The sequence below is a fragment of the Lipotes vexillifer genome, unplaced genomic scaffold (assembly GCF_000442215.2).
Source record: "Lipotes vexillifer unplaced genomic scaffold, Lipotes_vexillifer_v1.1 scaffold393, whole genome shotgun sequence".
Lineage (NCBI taxonomy): Eukaryota > Metazoa > Chordata > Mammalia > Artiodactyla > Lipotidae > Lipotes > Lipotes vexillifer.
Window position 1 is genome coordinate 1825589 of NW_006774564.1, and position 19758 is coordinate 1845346.

A 19758-nucleotide genomic window follows, 5' to 3' on the forward strand; every position below is an offset into this window, starting at 1 on the left:
GTGTCCCCTGCATCGGCAGGGGGACTCTCAACCACTGCACCACCAGGGAAGCCCTCTCCCATATTTTGAATTTTTCAGACTGTTTCCTTCCTGTGACCTGGATGTTCAGTTTTGGGGTTTGATTAGAAAGAGGTTAAAATTTGGCAAGAATATTTCATAGTTGGTGTTGTATACTTTACTTCGCAGCATATCAGGAGGCACATAAAGTCAGGTTGTTCCACTACTGGGTTCGCTAACCTGAAACCCTTGGTTAAAGTGATGAACGTCAGTCTTTGAAAGGAATATTTTCTCCTTTGCAAGTAAAGGTTAATTTGTGGGGTGATCCTTGTCAGCCTGTGAATGTCCTGTTCTCTAGTGACTTTACCATCTGTTCATAATCCTTGCCTGAGCCAATTATATTGGGGAGGGGGGGGTTTATAGAATCATGATTCCTATCATTCTTTCCACATATATTAGGCTGGCATGTAAAGAAAAGCTTTTCTTCTTTCTCTTTCACTTTTTTTTTTTACGTGTCATTCATATTTTATTTATCCAATATGTTACACTCAATTATATGAGTGCACTGAATGCTCCAATTGTCCCAAACTGGGCCAGTGGGAGCCTCCTTTAAGCTGACTCTTCTGTTCTTTTGACATGATCCCATTTAAATGATTCCTTTCTTTCTGACATAAGAGGATATACCAGGCTCATCTTGTTCTTTCTCTGCTTCAGACCTAGAATCAGTCATTTCTCCAGGGAGCCCTGATTTCTTTCAGCGGGGAAAGGTATTTAGAAACTAAAATCTGGATATAATATCTGCCTGTTGCTATGAGAGGTGTCAGTGCTTCTAAGTTCTTTCAGTAGAGAGAGAAATTAATCTTTTTTGTTTTACTCATGAGTTCATATTGATACTTTTTTTCAATTTTTCAATTTTTAATTTTCCTATTTGTATCTTTTTTTTATGGTGACAATCTTGGTCTCTAACAGCAATACAATATTTACTTATTTGCTTTAGTCTATACTACACATAAAATAATTTCAAAATTACAAGGCTAATATTATTATTAACAATAATCTATGCAGTGAAGTGTCAATATTTCATTGAAGTTCTTTTTTTCCTTAGAATATATTTCACAAAGAGTATGCATAGTCAAAGTACTTTTTTCTGGGTGATTGTGTAATCTTCCTGATATGTAGTTAGGTTCATTTGTTTCTGTTTATATGCAATTTTAAGATTTCCTTTTTCTTAATTTTATTTTCTGACATATAAAACACGTCTCAAAAATTTTAAAGGTATACTCAGAGAAGTCTCATTTCCATTCCTATCCCCCCAACTCTGTTCCACTCTCCCCAATTTTCATTAATTTCTGGTTTAGCCTTCTTACGTTCATTTTTTGAGGTAGGAAAAGCAAATATGTATTTATATTCTTATTTTCTCTCTCTTTCTTACTCAAAAGGTAGCATGCTAAAATATTCTGCACCTTGTTTTCTTTTTCACTTGGAAATCACTTTGTATTGGTTCAGAGAGTACAAGAATCAACAATTCTTGAATGTCAGGAAAGACCAAGCCTGGTTACACATATATACAAACCTTACATGTTTGTAATAAAAAGTCATTAGCCTTAATTCGCAGTCCTCTTTAAAGCCAATACTGATTTTAAGTGAAGCTCACAAGATGTTAAACTTGCAAACCTTACTGCAAAGTATGCTGGGATATTCTTTAAGATGAAAACACAACTGCTTACAAATCAGGCAAATCTGTATTCTTCAAACAAATTGCTATGAGAAGAAAAGTTAACACTGAAAGCAAGTAATCAGTGGATATCTCTAGAAGGAAGATGGAGTCTGGCATTTTGGAAGGTGGCCACATAGACTGAGTAAATGCCATCTGTGTAATTTCTTAGCCTATCAAATTGGAACAAGATTGGAGATGTTATAAGAACAATTCTTCCTTCCTTGATCTGGAAGTCTAGCTTAAATAAACTTGAAAGCCAATTACATCTTAGAAATTTAAACCTTCTTTACATATTCACTTGAGTGAGTGAATCCCACCTGTGATATGGCAGAAGAAATACAAGTAGCTCCCAATAAGTAGCAGCTGAGTCCACGAGGGTCAGCATTCAGAACCCTAGACTAATACTCAACAAAGGTTAATGAGACATTTTTTTTTAGTCACCATCCACTGCTTCCCATCAAGTACAGGCTCAAGGGAGGAAAAAACCACCAAAATTCAATATTAAATAACATTATCTGACTTTAAAGACCTAATGTTAAATACTATGTAGTAACAGGTATTGCTTCCAAAGGTGAGTGGGTCAATGGGACTCTTCAGAATCCATTCTGTAGTTAGACTGGATATTTTCAAGTTCAAAGGACAAGGTGAAACCACTTTAAAGATCAGCTGCAGCAAGCTTTAGTTTCCACAGCTCTTAAAAACAAAACACAAAATATTAAGCTTCTAATACATGGACAAGAATCTATCAAAGATAATCAGTCACATCAAAAACATGATTGTAGGGGTTCCCTGGTGGCGCAGTGGTTGAGAGTCCGCCTGACGATGCAGGGGACATGGGTTCGTGCCCCGGTACGGGAAGATCCCACATGCCATGGAGCAACTAAGCCTGTGCGCCACAACTACTAAAGCCCTTGTACCTAGAGCCCATGCTCAGCAACAAGAGAAGCCACCACAATGAGAAGCACGCACAGCACAACAAAGAGTAGCTCCCATTTGCCACAACTAGAGAAAGCCCGCGCGCAGCAACGAAGACCCAACACAGCCCAAAATAAATAAATAAAACATAATTGTATTTTTCATTGTAGAGAGGCAGTATTTGCCATCCTTCTTGACGTTCTAACTTGAGGTGTTTATGTTCAATTTTAGATAAGTCTCAGTATAAAATAATGACCTTAGATAGCCTACAAGAAACAAGCTGGTTGAAAGAAATTGTAGGCCGAAACTTCTTTGGAGCTATTGAAAAATAAGAGCTACCTGTTGTTCCAGAATGAATACAGTACAATCCCCCTATTCTCGCTGCCTCCCAGACCTGAGGACAAAAGTTTGGGTTTTCCTGACCTATGACTTTCTGATTAGGCATATTCTAATGAGTAAAGTAGACAGATGAGCAAGGATAAAGGTCTCTTGCTTTTGGCTGTATGGTAAACCAAAAGCCAAAATCAACTCTTGTATAGGAAAAGTTATTCAGCAAATTTTACCAGTAACACTGCTAGAATATCACTGATCTAAATGTTTTTCAAACCATTTTTGTTTACATCTTGGCATACAAAGAACAAGTAAAACCACCCGAGAGCACTCAATTAGGACTTTTTACTTAAAGCTGATTAGCAGTTTGAAATCCACACTTGGTAGCATGGTGAAAACCAAGGTCCTGAATGCCTAGATTTCTATGACTTTCTAGTATAAGCACCTGCTTCAACATTAGTGGCTGTGGCTAAGATTTTCTTGTAGAGGATTTGTATTTTCAAAACATTCTGGAATCCTTTGACTTCTGGATCTACCCTTCACAGATGACTAAACAGAACAGGGGTGGGAGTTAAGTGACTTGCTCAAGGCAATTTGCTACCAACATTAACAACAACAACAACAAAGCCAGTTAAGTAAAAAACAAAACAAAAACAAAAAACCTCCCTACAAAAACAGTACTATTATCCTTCTTTTGTAACAGGCTGGGGCAAACAGCAGCGTTCCCCTTTATTTTCAAGGGGTTAGTTTACAGAACAGTCTACTATTGCACTAAAGCTTTCTGAACTTACAATATCAGTTGAACATGGTGAGCTTTGGGGAGGGAAAAGAACTCTCAGTTCCAAAATCCACACTGGTTTTGGGAGAAGTGAAATGATGCAAAGAAAAGTCGTATTAAGTTGCCAATGAATTGCCATTGAGAGATACTGCTCCTTAGACTTGGAAAGGGTGAAGAGAGAATAGGAGAGCCCAAACATTGTGGAAGCAAAAAGCTCCACTCTGGCATATGCTTCAACTGTCTTTTGGGGATGGATTGGGGAGGAGGAGAATGTACAAGCAAACTAATCCTGACACTTTCTGATGAAAGAAATGACCCGTGAGCTTCCCATTGGAATCAAAAGCAATTTAAAAACTCCACCTGATACATAAACCAATTCAAATGATTGTGCTAATTTATTTCCTCTAGTCGAACTACCTATAAAGTAGAATTACATATTTATAACTATATAAGCCTAAAATTTTAGACATGAAATTTATTTTTATTTTTTAGCCATATCAAAGCAAGAAAATATCTTACAACGTAGATTTCTCCCAATAGTGAGTATTTACTTCCTTTTAGGAAAATGCCCCTTCTGTTGGTATTTTATATTTGGGTTTTAATGTAATTTGGATTGGATATAGAGTTTATCCTTTACCCCTCTACCCCATTTTTTTTTTTTTGGCCGCACCTCACGGCATACGGGATCTTAGTTCCCCAACCAGGGATCGAACCCGCAACCCCTGCAGTGGAACCTCCGAGTCTTAAACGCTGGACCACCAGAGAAATCCCTACTGCTCGTATTTTAAATAATTTCTGCTTTCTTTTAAATGAGAAATATCTGAACTTTTAAAAAATATATAAGTAGGACATTTAAATGTAATTTATTTAGTACCTTTCATGTAAGGAGAAGTTCGTGTGAAAGATTTAATATTTAAATTTTAGATACTCTTAAACCTTCCAATCCTTAGTGTCTCTAGTCTTTCAGAGCCTCTTAAAAAAATATAGTAAGTCCCCTACATACAAACCTTCAAGTCGCCAACTTTCAAAGATGTGAACGTGTTTGCTTGTCCAATCACGCAAGTTAGTTCACGTGTCTGGCGTACGTTGTGCATCCCCTACCAGTGGCTGTGTTTTTGTGTACTTTACTGTATAGCACTGTATGAAGTCAGTAGTACAGTATCTTTATTTCAAGCCCTGGATGTCCAGAAGCAAGTGTAAAAGCAGCAGTGATGTAGCTGGTACTGCTAAGAAGCGCCAAGCAATAACGATGGAAACAAAAGTGAAAATAATTGAGAGAGTGGAGCGACAAGAGGAAGAAGTAACTGAAGAACCAAAGAGATTCACAACCCAGGAAATGGCAAGGGAACTTTCTTTATTTGACGAGGCACTGTTAGTTTTTGAGGCACAGGACCCGAACATAGAATGGTACACAAAGGTTGCAGCAGCCTTCAGAATGTTCAGAATGCAATCCAGTGCTACCGTGTTAACTATGATGAGAAAAAAAAGAGCTACTACCCAGACATCACTGGATTGTTTTTTCAAGAGGGTACACAGAATTGTATCCAGCAAGGAACCAGAACCTGTGCCATCAACGTCAGGCATTTGAGTGAAATTGCACCTTGCCCTCTGTCTCCTGTTGCTGAAAATCCTTCAGCTCTCCCATCTCCCACCTCCTCCAGTCAGTAACTCTTCTTGCCTGTTCACTCAATGCCAGCCCCTGTATGCCAGCTGCTGTACTGTACTACTGTACTTTTCAAGGTACTGTACTGTAAGATTAAAAATGTTTCCTTAAAAAAAAAAAAAACTCCACCTGTATTTACTTATACACAGAGGTTTTCAATTTGGTATGGTTAAAACTGACCAATGATTTTTTTTTCTGGTTATCTTGGAAACCTGCTGGCTATTTTCATAAGATATGACGATGCTTTAAAACATGCAGCAAAGAATATATTTTAAATGTGCTTTTTATCAGCGTTTATTTATCCTGTGCAGAATAGTGATGGGGGAACTTTTCTTTCACACACTAACAGTATAATTAGAGAACATGCCCTTAAATTGAGAACATTCTACTAGTCCTTTCTCAACTGTGGTGTACCACTCAAACACTACCCACTTCAAGTCACTTGCATTTTATAACATGTCTGAAAGATCTAGTGAGGTTGGATTTTCCCAATTCAAAATGAGCTATAAGTAAATTTGGGAACCTCCCAGTAAAATTTTTAGATAAAGACACATTTTGTCACTGATGCTTTCCCACTTTCTGGTACTTCTCTGACTCTGCTACAACTAAAAAAAAAAAGTTCTTGTAAGGTTATTAATTTTATTGAAGTATTCTGGACTTAACTGACATAATATGTGATTACTGAATCTTGGTTTCATATCCATGGTAGACATTATATAAAGTACTCATTTAATGAAAAAAGAAAAAAATCCTGGCTATATGGTTTTTAAGAACAGTAGAATTTTCCCAAAAACTCAATAGTAGGTTTTAACTATATAGCTTCATAAGCTGAACAGAACCTCAAAATAAATCTAAACAGACCCAGGAAGTGAGGTCTGAAATTCCTTTGATCATTTTAAAGGGCTTCTTTAAAAATAGAAAATAAAGATAATTGGTGGTATGATTATATTCTACTAGATTAGGTAGCTTTGACTTTAATGCATCATTGAGCAAACAATGAGATGTCTTTTATATTAAATAGCAGGTTGTTAAGGTTTCACAGCAAAATAGTTTTTCCATATGCTGGAGAGCAGTTACAACTGGAACCATCTAGAGCCTCCCGGCTCCTCTGGGGAGGACTGTGAGTACTGTTCTCTAACGGGCTCTGAATTTATAGAAGTTTGGCCTGGAAGGCCTTGAATACAGCACTTATTCAGCAACCCCTCAATGTGGGTCTGGAAAGTTCTCCTTAGACTTAGGCAGAGAAACAAGAATATCCCTGTAAAGACCACCTTAAGAGGTCTTGGCCTGTGGTTATACTAAAGGCCAGATTTCAGGGAGGTAAAGGTAGAACTGGCATAGAACTCTGCAAGCTCGTTGTGCTCCAATCTCTGAATCTGGCTGTGTCTTTTCTACATAATTCTTTCTCCTGTTGCCCCAAATGAAATTTCATTCATATTTCTGTAGTACATGTTACACACTGTACTAACTCTGAGGAATGGTTCTGCCATTCATTCGAGTCAAACACCAACTTTTCTAGGGATAGAGACATACTAATATTGGTATAAATAAAGCAAAGCCTTATCTACCCTCCCCTTTTTACCCTAACGTCTATTTGATAATAAAGCAATAGTGACAGACCCCTTCAGGACTAAAAAGGAATCTTTTGTCTGGGTCTCAAATCTCTTCACTTCGGCCTCAGGAGGAAAGTGCTCTCCTGGCTACTTGGCTTACCAGCTTAGTTAATTGTCTTTCTGAGCTCTGCCCGTTTTTTCCTATCATCTTTCTCTGATCTTTTACTCTTTGGCTATTTCCTCAGTCCCTCAATCAACTCCTTCTGTGATTTTCTATGTTTTGAAGCCAGAATTTCACTAAAAAGTACTCTCACGATCTTTATAATTTTACTATCTTAATCCAGGAATTCACAATATAAATTATCATGTTAAGGAAATTCTCATATTCTGACCTGATTTGTAATCTATTGAGTCCAAGAAGCTCAGCTAACCAGAAAATAGAGATGAGGACAGAGAGTCAAAGTCATTCTTGACATTTCAAAGAGAACACAGACTAAAGAAATGCTATTGGTTTAGTGGAGGTCTAGCCATTCCTTGTACTTTTTCTAGAGACACCCTTGAGTTCTTGGCAAATTGCCTTGGCTATACAGATGAAGAAACCACAATCCAGTCCTGCTAGGAGATAAAATGCCCATACACCTAAACTCATGACCTTGCTTTATCCCAATCACGACATTAAGCAATTCTAGGCAAGCAAGCTGTCTAGGTTTTTAGCCTGGGATCCATGGATGGGTTTCAGGCTGCCAACTCCCTCTTATATGCAAATTGTTACATATATGTAATTTTTCTGGAAGATAAGCACAGCTCTGATAGGGCTCTAAACTCCAAACAGTTGGGACCACTACACCAGACTCACATGACTCAAATAATAACCTCCTAAGAATGTAAATGCCACAGGATAGATATGGACCTTTGTCTTGTTCACTGATGTATCCCAAGCAGCCAGCACAGGTCCAGGGACACAGTAGATGCTCAACCTTGAGTTGACAGGGATGCGTGATTTCTGGTTATGGCTTACTCTGTACACCTTGGAAAAGAAGAGTAAGTATAGGCTATTTTCAGGACCTCTTTTATGGGGCACAAGATTTCCCTCATGGCCAAAGTCATCCGAGATAGGTGGTGGCTGCATTACCATCCAAATAGCAGATTTCACAACAATTTTGGCTAGCCTTGCTAGATAATCTAAAAGAGTGGTTCTAAATCTGGGATCTCTCAAGTTTAGCTGAGAAAGCTGCTCCAAAATGTACATACCATCCCATTTTCCACCTGCCCCTTACTCTCAACCCCTCCCCATTCTGATTAAGTAGGTCTAGGTTAGGGACCCGGTTACGAATATTTTGAAAAAGCTCCCTAGGTGACTCCCTAGCTAGCTCCCTAGCTTTTACTCCTTCCCACTCCATGAGGAGGACTGATCTGAGACAATCTAAGCAGGATCTGAAAAAGCAAACACAAGCACATGGAGTTTACCAGGCTCTTGATAAAGTGACTCAAGGAACACAGGGAACAAATGAGTTAGTCTTGTACAGAAATAAAACAAATAAGGCCAAGGAAGTAGAAAATCTGCTTTTAATACCAACTCCATCTGTCAGCTACAGACAGTCATTCAGATGGATCCACAAGGGTTTAGGAGAGCATGACAAAGAGCCCGTCTGAGGAAGAGAGACTGTATTTTTACAATGCGTTGGTCCAAATTCAGTAAAAATTGGCAAGGTCTTCTCATTCCAAACATGCCCAGTGCTCAGCTAATCCCCTCCCCGTGAAGTCAGAAAAGAATGTGCAGAATTCTGAACCCTCTACTCCCCAAATAGGAGAGCTTCCTTCTCCTGAATGCAAGGGTTGAAACTAATCCCATCAACTCTCCACTCCTAATTACAAACTAGAGAAATGAGGTGCCTTCTCAACATAGGTGCTCTTTTTAAATTTATTTTTATTTTTGAATTTTATTTTTTATACAGGGTTCTTATTATCTATTTTATACATATTAGTGTATATATGTCAATCCTAATCTCCCAATTCATCCCCCCTACCACCACCCCCCAGCCCCGTGCTCTCCTTCTTAACCTTTCTGATTTGTAAACATTCTTCACTCCACCAAATTAAAAACCAAGCCTTTTCCAACCTCAATTAATTCTCAACTGGCAAATAAGAACAGAAACCACCAGCAGAGTAATGTTTCCCTCTGGGAAGTCCCGGGGAAGGGGTGCCGCAGGGTCAGTCTATCCAGTATGCATCTTCCTTGGACTTACACTTAGAACACCATGTTCCCAACCAGCTTGGTCTCTTCTCTGTTACAAACCAGAAGTAAACAGATTCTACAGCAGCTACAAGCCTGTTACCAAGGCCACTGTATTGATCAGTATAATTAACATTCACAATTCATCTAGTCCAGCATGACAAGCCAGCTGGGCTATTCTCTATAAGAGCTGAACACTGGGAATCTTCATGTCTTGCTTGCAAAGAAGTCTGGTGCTCTGGACACTAAAAACTCAAGTACTGAATTAGAGGCTGGATGCCACCTGGCCACCCACAGGAAACTGAATTAGTTACCGGAAAAACTGAACACACTTGCCATTTCTACAAAGCACAGACTTCTACTTCCAAAGCAGCAAAATTCTGGAGGTCCCCCATTCCCCTGAATCCTGCCTAGGTTACATACTGTGGGGAAACAACCTACACAGAATTCTCAGTGCCAACCAGAGCCCAAGCTCCTGATTAGGGCAAGCACTGGCCCAGTTCCCTGAAGACTGTGATTCTGAAGGTGTGTTTCAAAGACAATGGCACATATAGCTTTTGAGCGCTGAGCTCAGCCTTTGGTGCAGAAGAGGCAGCCAGGGTTGCAGAATGAGAAGAATCAGAAGTTTGCTCAGCACTGCCAGGCAGAGCTGCTGTTTATTACTTTTATGATTCCAACACAGATTCCAAAATGAAACTGTTCAACTCATCACTGGCCCCCAAATCTCAAACACCCTAAGAGTAAGCTTAAATCAAGAGTAAACCAGAATACCAGTTTCAACTGTGGGCAGTGTCCCTAATGCTAAGGGTTTCAAACTTGGTGGGAAATTCAAATTACCTTTCCCATTATGTCATAAGGACACCTCTAAGCTTCCGGCCTACTGCCTTGTGGTTCTCATGCTACTGGACTAAGATTCTCAAATCTTAGCCCAAAGAATCTCTTACCTATTTCTGGCATTATAAAGGGATCTACTAAGCTGTTAGAAATTCTCATCAATTTCTCACCTGCAGTTCTTGGTACTCCATTATCACTCACGTGGGAGGGGGTCTAAGTTAGAAAAACAACACTGGCCAGCTGAAGGGGAAAGTGAGGCAACGCCACCATGTGAGTCCAACTCACTTCCTCCTAGGGACAAGCATCTCAAAATACTTTACTCAGTAAACAATTATTGTCAGTATTATGTACCAGGCCCTACATATTATACATATGTATGGGATATGGTCCTTGTCCTTAATACTGTTGGTCTAGAGAAATCAAATGAAAAGTAAGATTCAGATATCACCGTCTGTCCTGAAAACAGTCTGAGAAGTACTACATTGAAATCAAACCTATTTTTGAGAGACACAGAGGAGCAAATTATTTTGTTTAGTTTTGATACTCAGTCTAGTGAGTCCCCTATTCTAAACACTGCTATGGAATCAACTCTGGAGATTTAGGGGTACCAACAGTTCCTATGAGAGCAATGGGGCTGAGATAGTACAAAAACTCCCAAAAGTTGCTGAAACGCTGGTCTCAGTGAACGTTAAGTTCCTCAGTTGAACCCTCAAGGCATTGATAATGAGTCTCTTGGGAAGCTGAGGAGCATCCCAAAGAGGGGGGTGAAAAGAACACCAACAACCTCAGCTTTGTTCCAAGGACAAGCTGCAAGCTGGAAAGTTAATCTCAGCTGTTTCTTGATCTGTAAGGGAGAGAGATACTATGGCTTAGAGGCCTGGCCTTCTAAATCAGGGCTTTTAAAGCCAGGATCCAGAGATGAGTTTCAGGGAGTCCCATAAATCCTCTGAAAGTATAAGTTTCTGTGCTCCTGAATTTTGCCGAGGAAAGAACAGTGATTTTTATAAGATTTTTAAAAAGGGATCTGTGACTCAAAAGATTAGGAACCACTGTTCTGGAGTCTCTAATCCAGTGAATATCTCAGGAGCATTCCCTCACACTGGCCAAAGAGAAACCTATTTATCTACCTTTCACACATATTTGTCTACTTATTGACCTCCCTTCTGAAGTTAACAACAGAGACGGGGGTGGGGGGGGAGGGTGTGCAGTTTGAGAATTCGAAGCGAGTAGCTCTTTTCTACATCTCCAAAATAAAGCTAACTGTCATGAGAGCCCAAAAAGGTTTTCCTTAAAGCCTTTGAGTAAGGATACAATGTGGGGGTGGTCAAAGAGGGCAGAGCAGAATCTGTCCTACTGACTTTCCTGACAGGTCTCCTTTTTGATTTCAGGATCCTAAAACCATAATTGGAATAGGTCATAGCCCCGAAACTTTGACTCGCAGTCAAGCCAGTCCTGGGGTAAAGGGAAAAAGTAATTCCCATTATAATACCCATGGAAATCTGTCCTTCAAAGGTTCACCTTAATACAATTAATAAGTACTAGAAGAGTAGGAGCCATTTATTAAAAACAGAACTTCCAAACTCCTGACACTGCTCAAAACACAGTGGTATGAACAGCTTCATTCAGGAGGCCAAAATGAATGGCACATGGTTATACTCATCTGCTCCAGGCCTTCAGCCCCTTCATTCTGCTACTCACCAGTTCACCATCCAGCTCAGAGAGCTGCGCACACTGCAGATCAGCACATTAGCATTTTCCTTGGCACCTTGAGCACATAGGCGCAGTGGGATTCCACTGATGCCACTGTACACACACAGGCTCAGGAAAGGAGAGTAAAATACATAAACAACAGGGCTTGCTCTAGCTGGGCAGTTCTTCAGATTGTAAAGAACTAAACCTGAGGCAGGTCCAAGATGAACAGCATGGAACAGTGAGCAGTCCCAAACCCGTCTCGTTAAAGCCTCACCGCTAGCACACAACTAAGTACAGGGTGTCCATTTTAAAAGAACTGAACTGGTTTGGGCTGGTAAAGGAAAACACTTTAAGCCCATTAAGCCCTAGAAGTTAAGTACAGAGGCACATTAGCTGAGGCATTGGGGCTTTCAAGCCAAGAAAGCAGGAACATGCTTTGCCGTCCTAGACTGTCGGTTCTGTCAAAGTGCTTTCCCAATCTCTCCCCAGCATTCCATATAATACCTTTCATCAGTAGTTCATTACACTGTTTTATTCTGTGTCCTGTTTGGGTAGTAAATGATTAAGCCCCACTGTATATTGCTAAGCAGTACCAATCATTATATACATTCTGAGATTAAGGCACCTGACTGAATCCTTTAGAAAAACTGAACAGAGATAGGAACAAAAATGAAACCAGTATGAGTGTTAACAAAGGCAAAGGGTGCTCCACCCTAGATCTGTAACTGCTATGGAGCAAAGGCCACATATTTCTGCAAGAGAAAATCAGTTACACATAATTAAGAGCAGGCTGTTTAGAGCAGAGAGAAACAGTACCTGAGTGGGTGTGAGGGAGTTGGAGTACACAGGCCTGGGATCTGAAGGTGACCATATACAAACATAAGGTCACAGCTCAGATGAGCCTTTGGAATTGTTTCATGTGATTCAAAGATTCTAGTTTGGAAAGACTCCCAAACTATTACAGGTTGAGGAAATAAACTCCTGGACTCAGGCCAATGTCTGACAAACGCCCACATTCTATGGGTACACTGTCATTATGGGGAATGAGGTGGGGGAGTGGTCAGGTAGAACATACCTCATTTCCAGCACAAGCTCTGAACTCTCCCACTGTCTATGTACTTCCCGGAATTCAACAAATAGTCTAGTGTTCAACTGGAGTAAGCTCTACATAAAATAACATTTTTGTCAGGGAAATTTCCTGTTGAAAAGATATTCCAATAGAAACATCTTTGTTTTGGCTCTTTGAGAATATTTTGAAATTCCATATAAAGCAGGGTACTTTTCAGAGTGTAAGAAGGCACTCATTGACTAGCATGCTGGGATAACAGGCATAAACCTGAATTGTACCAGGTAAACCAGGACATATGGTCACTCTAGTTATAAAGGAATAAGTACACTAATTAGTATTTACTAAATGCTAGTCTCTTCAACAATCTTGTAGGACTATCATTATTCCTCATTCCACAGGTAAAAAAATGGAGGCTCAAACAGGTTAAGTCACCCAGCTTGTCCAAAGGTCACACAACTTTGAGATGGTAGAGGCTGAAGGTAAACCTCACTCCAAAAATCAAGTGCTTAACTTACATCATACTCCTCCTCCTCCTCACAGTTTTAAGAATAAAAAGGGGGAAGTTAAAGAGGTCTCAGGTAACAGCCAAACAACAGTGGGATAGCAAGAGAACTACCTGAATGAGTCAAAGGGAAATACGGAATCAGAACAGGATTCACAATTCAATGTGAATTTTTAACTACTTACCATATGCAAGGCACTGATAGTGCTGACAAGAGTTGGAAGGAAAATTTGTGGTAAGAATCTGTCTTTAACCTTGGATTCTCGGATTTTAGGAAAAAACTAAGGTCTGTGCAAATGTACTGTTCTTCATACATGAGGGGGGGTGCCTCTGAGCCACCTCAATGTGATGTATTCTGAATTATTATACCCAGTATAAGGTTGGCCCTTCTTTATAAAATTTAATATTCAAATTTCCAAACTTGAGAAACAGATAGGTATAAATGATTCTCCTTTATTGGCCAGTTCCTTTAAATAACAGCCCCAAGAGAGCATTAAGGTGCTTATTTACAGATTATAACTACTTGAGGTGACAGAGTAAACTTTTAGGAGGCACAGGCAACTAAAGATCTACATGATTCTATGTATCAAAATATCTTTTATAAACAACTTTACAAGAATATTATATTGGGTAACACACACTGGATCCAAATGATACCTTCCTGATGAAACAAAAGGTACACATTTATAATCTTGCCAGCAAAGTATCTAGACAATGAACAGATTTCTGCTACAAGTTAAAAATCTAAAGGAACTTACAACAAAGTAATATGGAAACTGTGCCTAACGAACTAAACAGAATCAAATAAGAAAAAGAGAGGTAATCAATATCTGGGGGAGAAATCTAAAAGAGATAGGATCTTCTTACACCTCTGATAGGATCTTCTTACACCTCTGACTCCTGTTCAAAGACTGGCACTAAAACAGCAGTCATTCTAAAGAGAAGTAAGAGATACTAATGATGTGGAGAAGATAGGAAATGTCAACCTATCAAATCACTTCTCAGTGAATCTAAGAAGTACAGGTGTAAATTCTATAAAACTGCACCAAGGGCTTCCCTGGTGGCGCAGTGGTTGAGAGTCCGCCTGCTGATGTGGGGGACACGGGTTCGTGCCCCGGTCCGGGAAGATCCCACATGCCACGGAGCGGCTGAGTCCGTGAGCCATGGCCACTGAACTTGCACGTCCGGAGCCTGTACTCCGCAACGGGAGAGGCCACAGCAGTGAGAGGCCCGCGTACCACAAAAAAACAAAACCAAAACCAAACAAAAACAAAAAACTGCACCAAGAATTAGCCATAACATAATCCTGATAAGAAGTGGATCATCCTAAACATCTAAGCATTACCACTGGGTCTCTACCTGGTATGCTTCCTAAGTCTCAGCTGACCCTTCTGATGAATTAGTGCTATATATGCTTTATTCAAATATATCCTACAAAGAATATCCTACAAGCAAAATTGTTCTGTTGTGTTCTTTTTCTCCTTTCCCCTATTGTGCTGGTGGTAAAGGTCTGACTGTATAGATCCTAGGTCAAATGCCTAAGGTATCACTCTAGAAAGTCACCCCAAATGTTCGTACAGATGCTCTGATAGACCTTCCAGAGAAACATGTCTATCTTACAAGGTTTTCATCAACAAGCTTGGGTTTATTCTATGAAAAAAAACAACAACTTGACACAATGTCAATTTCCAAAGGCCCAAGGACAAATATCACAGCTGTAACACGAAGTAGCAGAAAAAGAGGGATAAATACCCAGTTATGATGGGGAACTAGCTGACTTGTTTGGTTTGACTGATAACTGCCAACATTAAACAAGGATTCTCTTCAGCTGTGGTACAATGTACACCGCCCTTACAACTCAAGGACTCCTTTTCTCTCCCAGATTTTCCTGGCAGTTCCATCTGAAAGCACCAGTGACATTCATGAACGAGCCTTAACATGGGAATCAATACTATAGCTATTAATACTGTCCTATGAAAATTTCCTTTAGAACTTACTACCAGCAGAAGTTGTCTCCCTGAGGAAGTGGTGTGTATCATTTCCCATGTCTGCTAATGAGACTATAATTGTGATTCCTTTTATCCTCTGGCTCCTAGGAAGCTTAGAGTTGCATGTGATGATCAGCCTCGTCCACTGTCTTAGCCCTCAGGGTTGACAATGTTTTTTTCGTTTTTTCTATAGTTTGGACTTCCCATCTATATTGTGTGTGTCCTGTGTTATAAGCCACCTCAAATGCTCATTAAAGGCAGGGAGTGTAAGTATGCTAAAGGACTTCTTTTTAAAAACCACTTTTGCTATCTTAGCTCCCAACACACACCTATCTGCACTTGTTCCAAACAAAAAGCACTTATTTGGCAGATGAGGAAACTGAGGCACAGAAGCTCACTTGCTCAAGGTGGTACCCATTAAGCTGGCTTTTTGACACTCAGATCAAGCTCTGAATCAAACCAAAACAAGTCCTATTATCTACACACTACTGTGGTAGATCCCGGCGCATACAAAAATGAGTAAGTTGTGATTATAGTTGAAGAATCTTGCTATCTATGCTTTTAGTTAAACGACATCTAGTCTATCCTAAAGTGAATAAAACTTCACTAGTTACAATGGAATCTGTTCTGACTGAAGACCATCAAGGTCACCCTGAAGTAACCTATAGCCTTGACTGGCACCAGAAATGTCCTCATTTCCTGAGGGGCCTCAGGGCTTGGAATGATCCAAGGATTACTTGGTCTAGAGCCACGCTGGAATCCTCACAGGCAAAGGACAGCACTATTTGAAGAGGCCTTTTCTCACACCATTCAATACATGCCAAGATAAAATTTTTTCCTCTTACTTTGCTCATGCTTTCTCACATTATCAACACATGGCAGAGGTACAAAAGTGACTTAAGTCATTATGTCTGATTCTGCTGAAGTTATGAAAAAACAGATTACTTAGGACTTGCAATGTGACCTTGACTAGTCCTCGATCAACTCATTAACTAGATAAATGCCGTTCATCATCACTAGGGGAAGGGAAATTAGTCATCATAAAGCACTTTAATACAAAGTGCTGTGTAAATACTAAACAACAAAGCTCAGAAAGAGCAAGATTAATAAGAAACACAGGGGTACATTTACCAGCAAATGGAACTTACAACAGGGTCTTCCCACATTCCTGGCAGAGACCACTCCTTTCAGCTAATGGAATGAGTCTCTAAAATCATTAGCACTTGGCCTGACAATAGTTCACATTAGCAACATTTCTCCTTGTAAGAAAAGAAGAAAATTTATTCCTGGTAGGCAGCCATAAAGACATCTCAATTACTAGTTAGCCAGATGGACAATTACTATTTGAGTACCTACTATATGCTAGGTACAGAGCTAGGCACAACAGATACAATGGTGAACACAAGTCTCTGCCTTTATGGAGTCTACAATCTACAATACAAACTTTGTCTTATTAATAGTGGCACCTTCAGAAACAAAGCCTTACTAAAAGAAAGGCAAGTAAAAAAAAAGATGCCTAATCCCTGAAGAACTAGACAAACAATAGGCTAATGGGGAGAGGAAGAGTTCAGGGAATTAGGTTACCAGGGATTTCCCATTTTTTCCCCTAACTCATCACAGGTACCACCCATATTCCATTAGCTTATAAAGACTGTAACTTTGTCTCCACATAGTGCAGATTACAAAGGTTTACTGCTCCAACAAAGCAGTCAGCTGAACTGAGAGCACTAAAAATAAGGTCAGTCAGACTTCTTAGAATCAAGGGATCTTCTACAAACTTTTTTTAGGCATTCTATTGGTAAGATCTAAATTTTGTGGGAAGACAGAGCTAAAGCACACAATGGTGACCTGTCTTTTCAACCCTGCATTTGATTTCTGGACTGGTAGGTTAATTTCCTTAAAAGAAAGAAAAAATCATCTCCCACTTATGACAGCTTACCTAGTTCAGCCTGAACGACTGTAACTATTCCTGCAAACCTTGCTTTGTGCAGCTTATACAAGCAGTGCATCCCATCAAACACTGCAGGAAGAGATAGCCTTGAGACTCTCTGTCTTTATATAGGAGGGAAATATTTATCCAGGTTCTTAACTGGTTTCAGAAAGGTCACCTCTCTGCAAAGGTTCTCTGGTCTACTGTTAACTGGGTACCAGTTATGTGGAAAATCAAGATGTGTTTGGCAGAAAATGCTCAGAAAGCACTAGGGATCCCAATTCCACCACTCAGAGAGCTGGTTAGATTAAAACCTCCAAAGTCTGTCATTTAATCTTTCACAATAAGAGAATTAGAAGGATGTCCTTTAGAGTTCAACCCACAGCACAACAGACTAAACTTGTTCCGCCTCACTAAGTGCAGTAAAGAATGAGCAATCGTTCCTTCCCACCCACCCCTCCAACCCACCCAAGCTCCTTTCTCAAGGGATGCCTAAGTGATCTATTCACATGACTCTACAATCAACCTGTATCCATGACAGTATCTGCTGTCACCAACCTCCAAAGATTAATTTCTTAAATATGTCTAAACTAGACGACCACAGACGATGAAAATCAGTTTTCTTTTCAATTTCATGCTGCCCTCATCGTTTTCACCTGCACAAAAGAGCTAGCTCCACGCATTTTTTTCATCTTGCCTCCAAGATCGCACGCAGTTGTTGGATAAGCCGGCCACTGCTCCCAAAGAAGCACTATCAGATTTTCACACTCACCTGAGAGGAGACTTCCCGTACACCCTCATCCCGAGACTGGTCACTGGGGTCACTTCGTTCACCCCCTCCCACTCCCGTCTTCGAGGCCCTTCATCCAGGAAAAGTCAGCCGCAAATTTAAGGCCCGGCCCTGTCGGGTTTCGAAAAGATCCCGGAGGACTTGGGCCGAGGGACAAAGGAAAGTGAGGTCAGGGTCTGCCTTTCCAGCTCGGGATAGGCCTGGGGCCGCTCACCCTCCACCCCTCACACCACCTCCGTCGTCCCGGGTCCCTCAAACCTTGCCCCTTAAGTCCCGAACTAGCTGGACCCGGGCCCGGAGCTCGCTCGCGCCCCTTCGGCGAGGCCCCGGCCCGGACCCCTGCCGCCACCCAGAGCCCCCCGCACCTTCTTGGGCGCCTTGGTGACGGTGGCCATGAAGGAGTACTTCTCGGCGTCCTCAATCTCCTTGGCCTGCTTCAGCTCCTCCCCGACACCGGGCAGCGGCATCGCGTCAGGCATCGACATCCCCCGGCCGGCCCGGGCCGCGGCTGACCCGCCGCCCCCGCCTCCTTCCCTTACGGGCACCCGCCCGCCTACCCGCGCGGCACCCTCCGACACGCGCTCGCCCACCCTCCAGGCGGGGCCCCGCGCCGAGCCGCGTCCGGTGCTGAGGTGCTGGGGCCGGCGCCTCGTCCGCTCGGCCGTCCAGGACAGCCGGACAGCGACGGCAGCGACAGGAGCACCAGAAGCAAGCAACACGGAGCTCCGACCGGCCCGCGCCACCACCTCCGCCGCACGCAAACACGCACGCAAAGTAAGGGTAGAGGGCGGTGACGCCACGTCGAGTACTGGCAGCTCCCGGCGGGCAGGGGAGAGGCGGGGAGAAACGGCGCTCTGTCATGACGTCACCACTCTGGTCTGGGCCGCCGAAGCCACCCCTTTTCCTAGCTCGCTCGGGAAGAAGCTCCAGGGGTGAGCCGGGCCCTTTGTACCGCCAGGTGGCGCCATTAGCCTTGTGAGCGGCGCGTGGTTCCTGCAAGGTTGCCGCGGAACTGGAGGGCCTTCGGACTGCGGGGTTCCAGGAATGGTCTCAGAAGGGCATAGGGATGCTTGTGAGCAGACCGGAGCTCCACACGACACAGCCTACACCCAGTCCTAGGAAGCTTCCGGGGCCCAAGATAGCCCACTCACTCACTGCCCCCTCCCCAGACCCTTTGAAACAGAAGCCCCTTCCCAAGAGGCAGCGTTTGCCTCTTTGACACCATAAGGGTGGGTAGAACAGACCCAGAGCAGTGTGGTTTCTGCACAACTCTTTGTGACCTCCTCCACCACCGTCTCCGCTGGGCCTTGCTTGTTTACAGGACCTTTGTGCGGCAGAACTGATGGGATAGGGCTAATGATGGGTCAGAGGATGGAGAAGGAGGGGTGGGGGAGGGGAAGAGAAGTCGTTGTGTGCCCCCGACCCGCTCCGGATCAAGCATTATACTCTGACAGCTTCCAGGGCCGCACCAGGGCATTCAGGGACTATTCACGTGCTATTACTGGGCTCTACTATGTGCTACCCCTGTGCTAAGGCCCTGGATAGTACAGATGTGTGTAATACATTTTATGTTTCGTTAAACCTTAGTCCAGCTGGCAAGGCAATGTCAGCTAAGGTTGCTTGTCCTTTGACATTCAAATGACATTGGCTGAAATTCCCACGTCCTGTGGGAAGTCCAATGCTCCCCCCCCTCCCCTGATTTCTGTGAATTACTGGGGAGACTTAGATCTTTCAAGGTTACCTCTGGCTCTAGTTTTCTGCCTCATC

At 41.9% G+C, this 19758-nt stretch overlaps 1 protein-coding gene across 3 annotated transcripts in view; it reads right to left on the minus strand.

Annotated features, from left to right (window-relative positions):
- AHCYL1 (adenosylhomocysteinase like 1) overlaps positions 1 to 18842 on the minus strand; it is a 42144-nt gene extending 23302 nt beyond the window's left edge. Inside the window, exon 1 of one of the 3 annotated variants that reach the window (XM_007449300.1) lies at positions 18357 to 18842. In XM_007449300.1, the coding sequence (XP_007449362.1) occupies positions 18357 to 18476 (120 nt within the window). In that variant the 5' untranslated portion in view covers positions 18477 to 18842. Of the gene's footprint in view, positions 1 to 17973; positions 18020 to 18356 lie in introns of those variants that run through there. The other 2 variants (XM_007449302.1, XM_007449301.1) reach the window with 2 other exon arrangements.
- Positions 18843 to 19758: the final 916 nt, after the last annotated feature.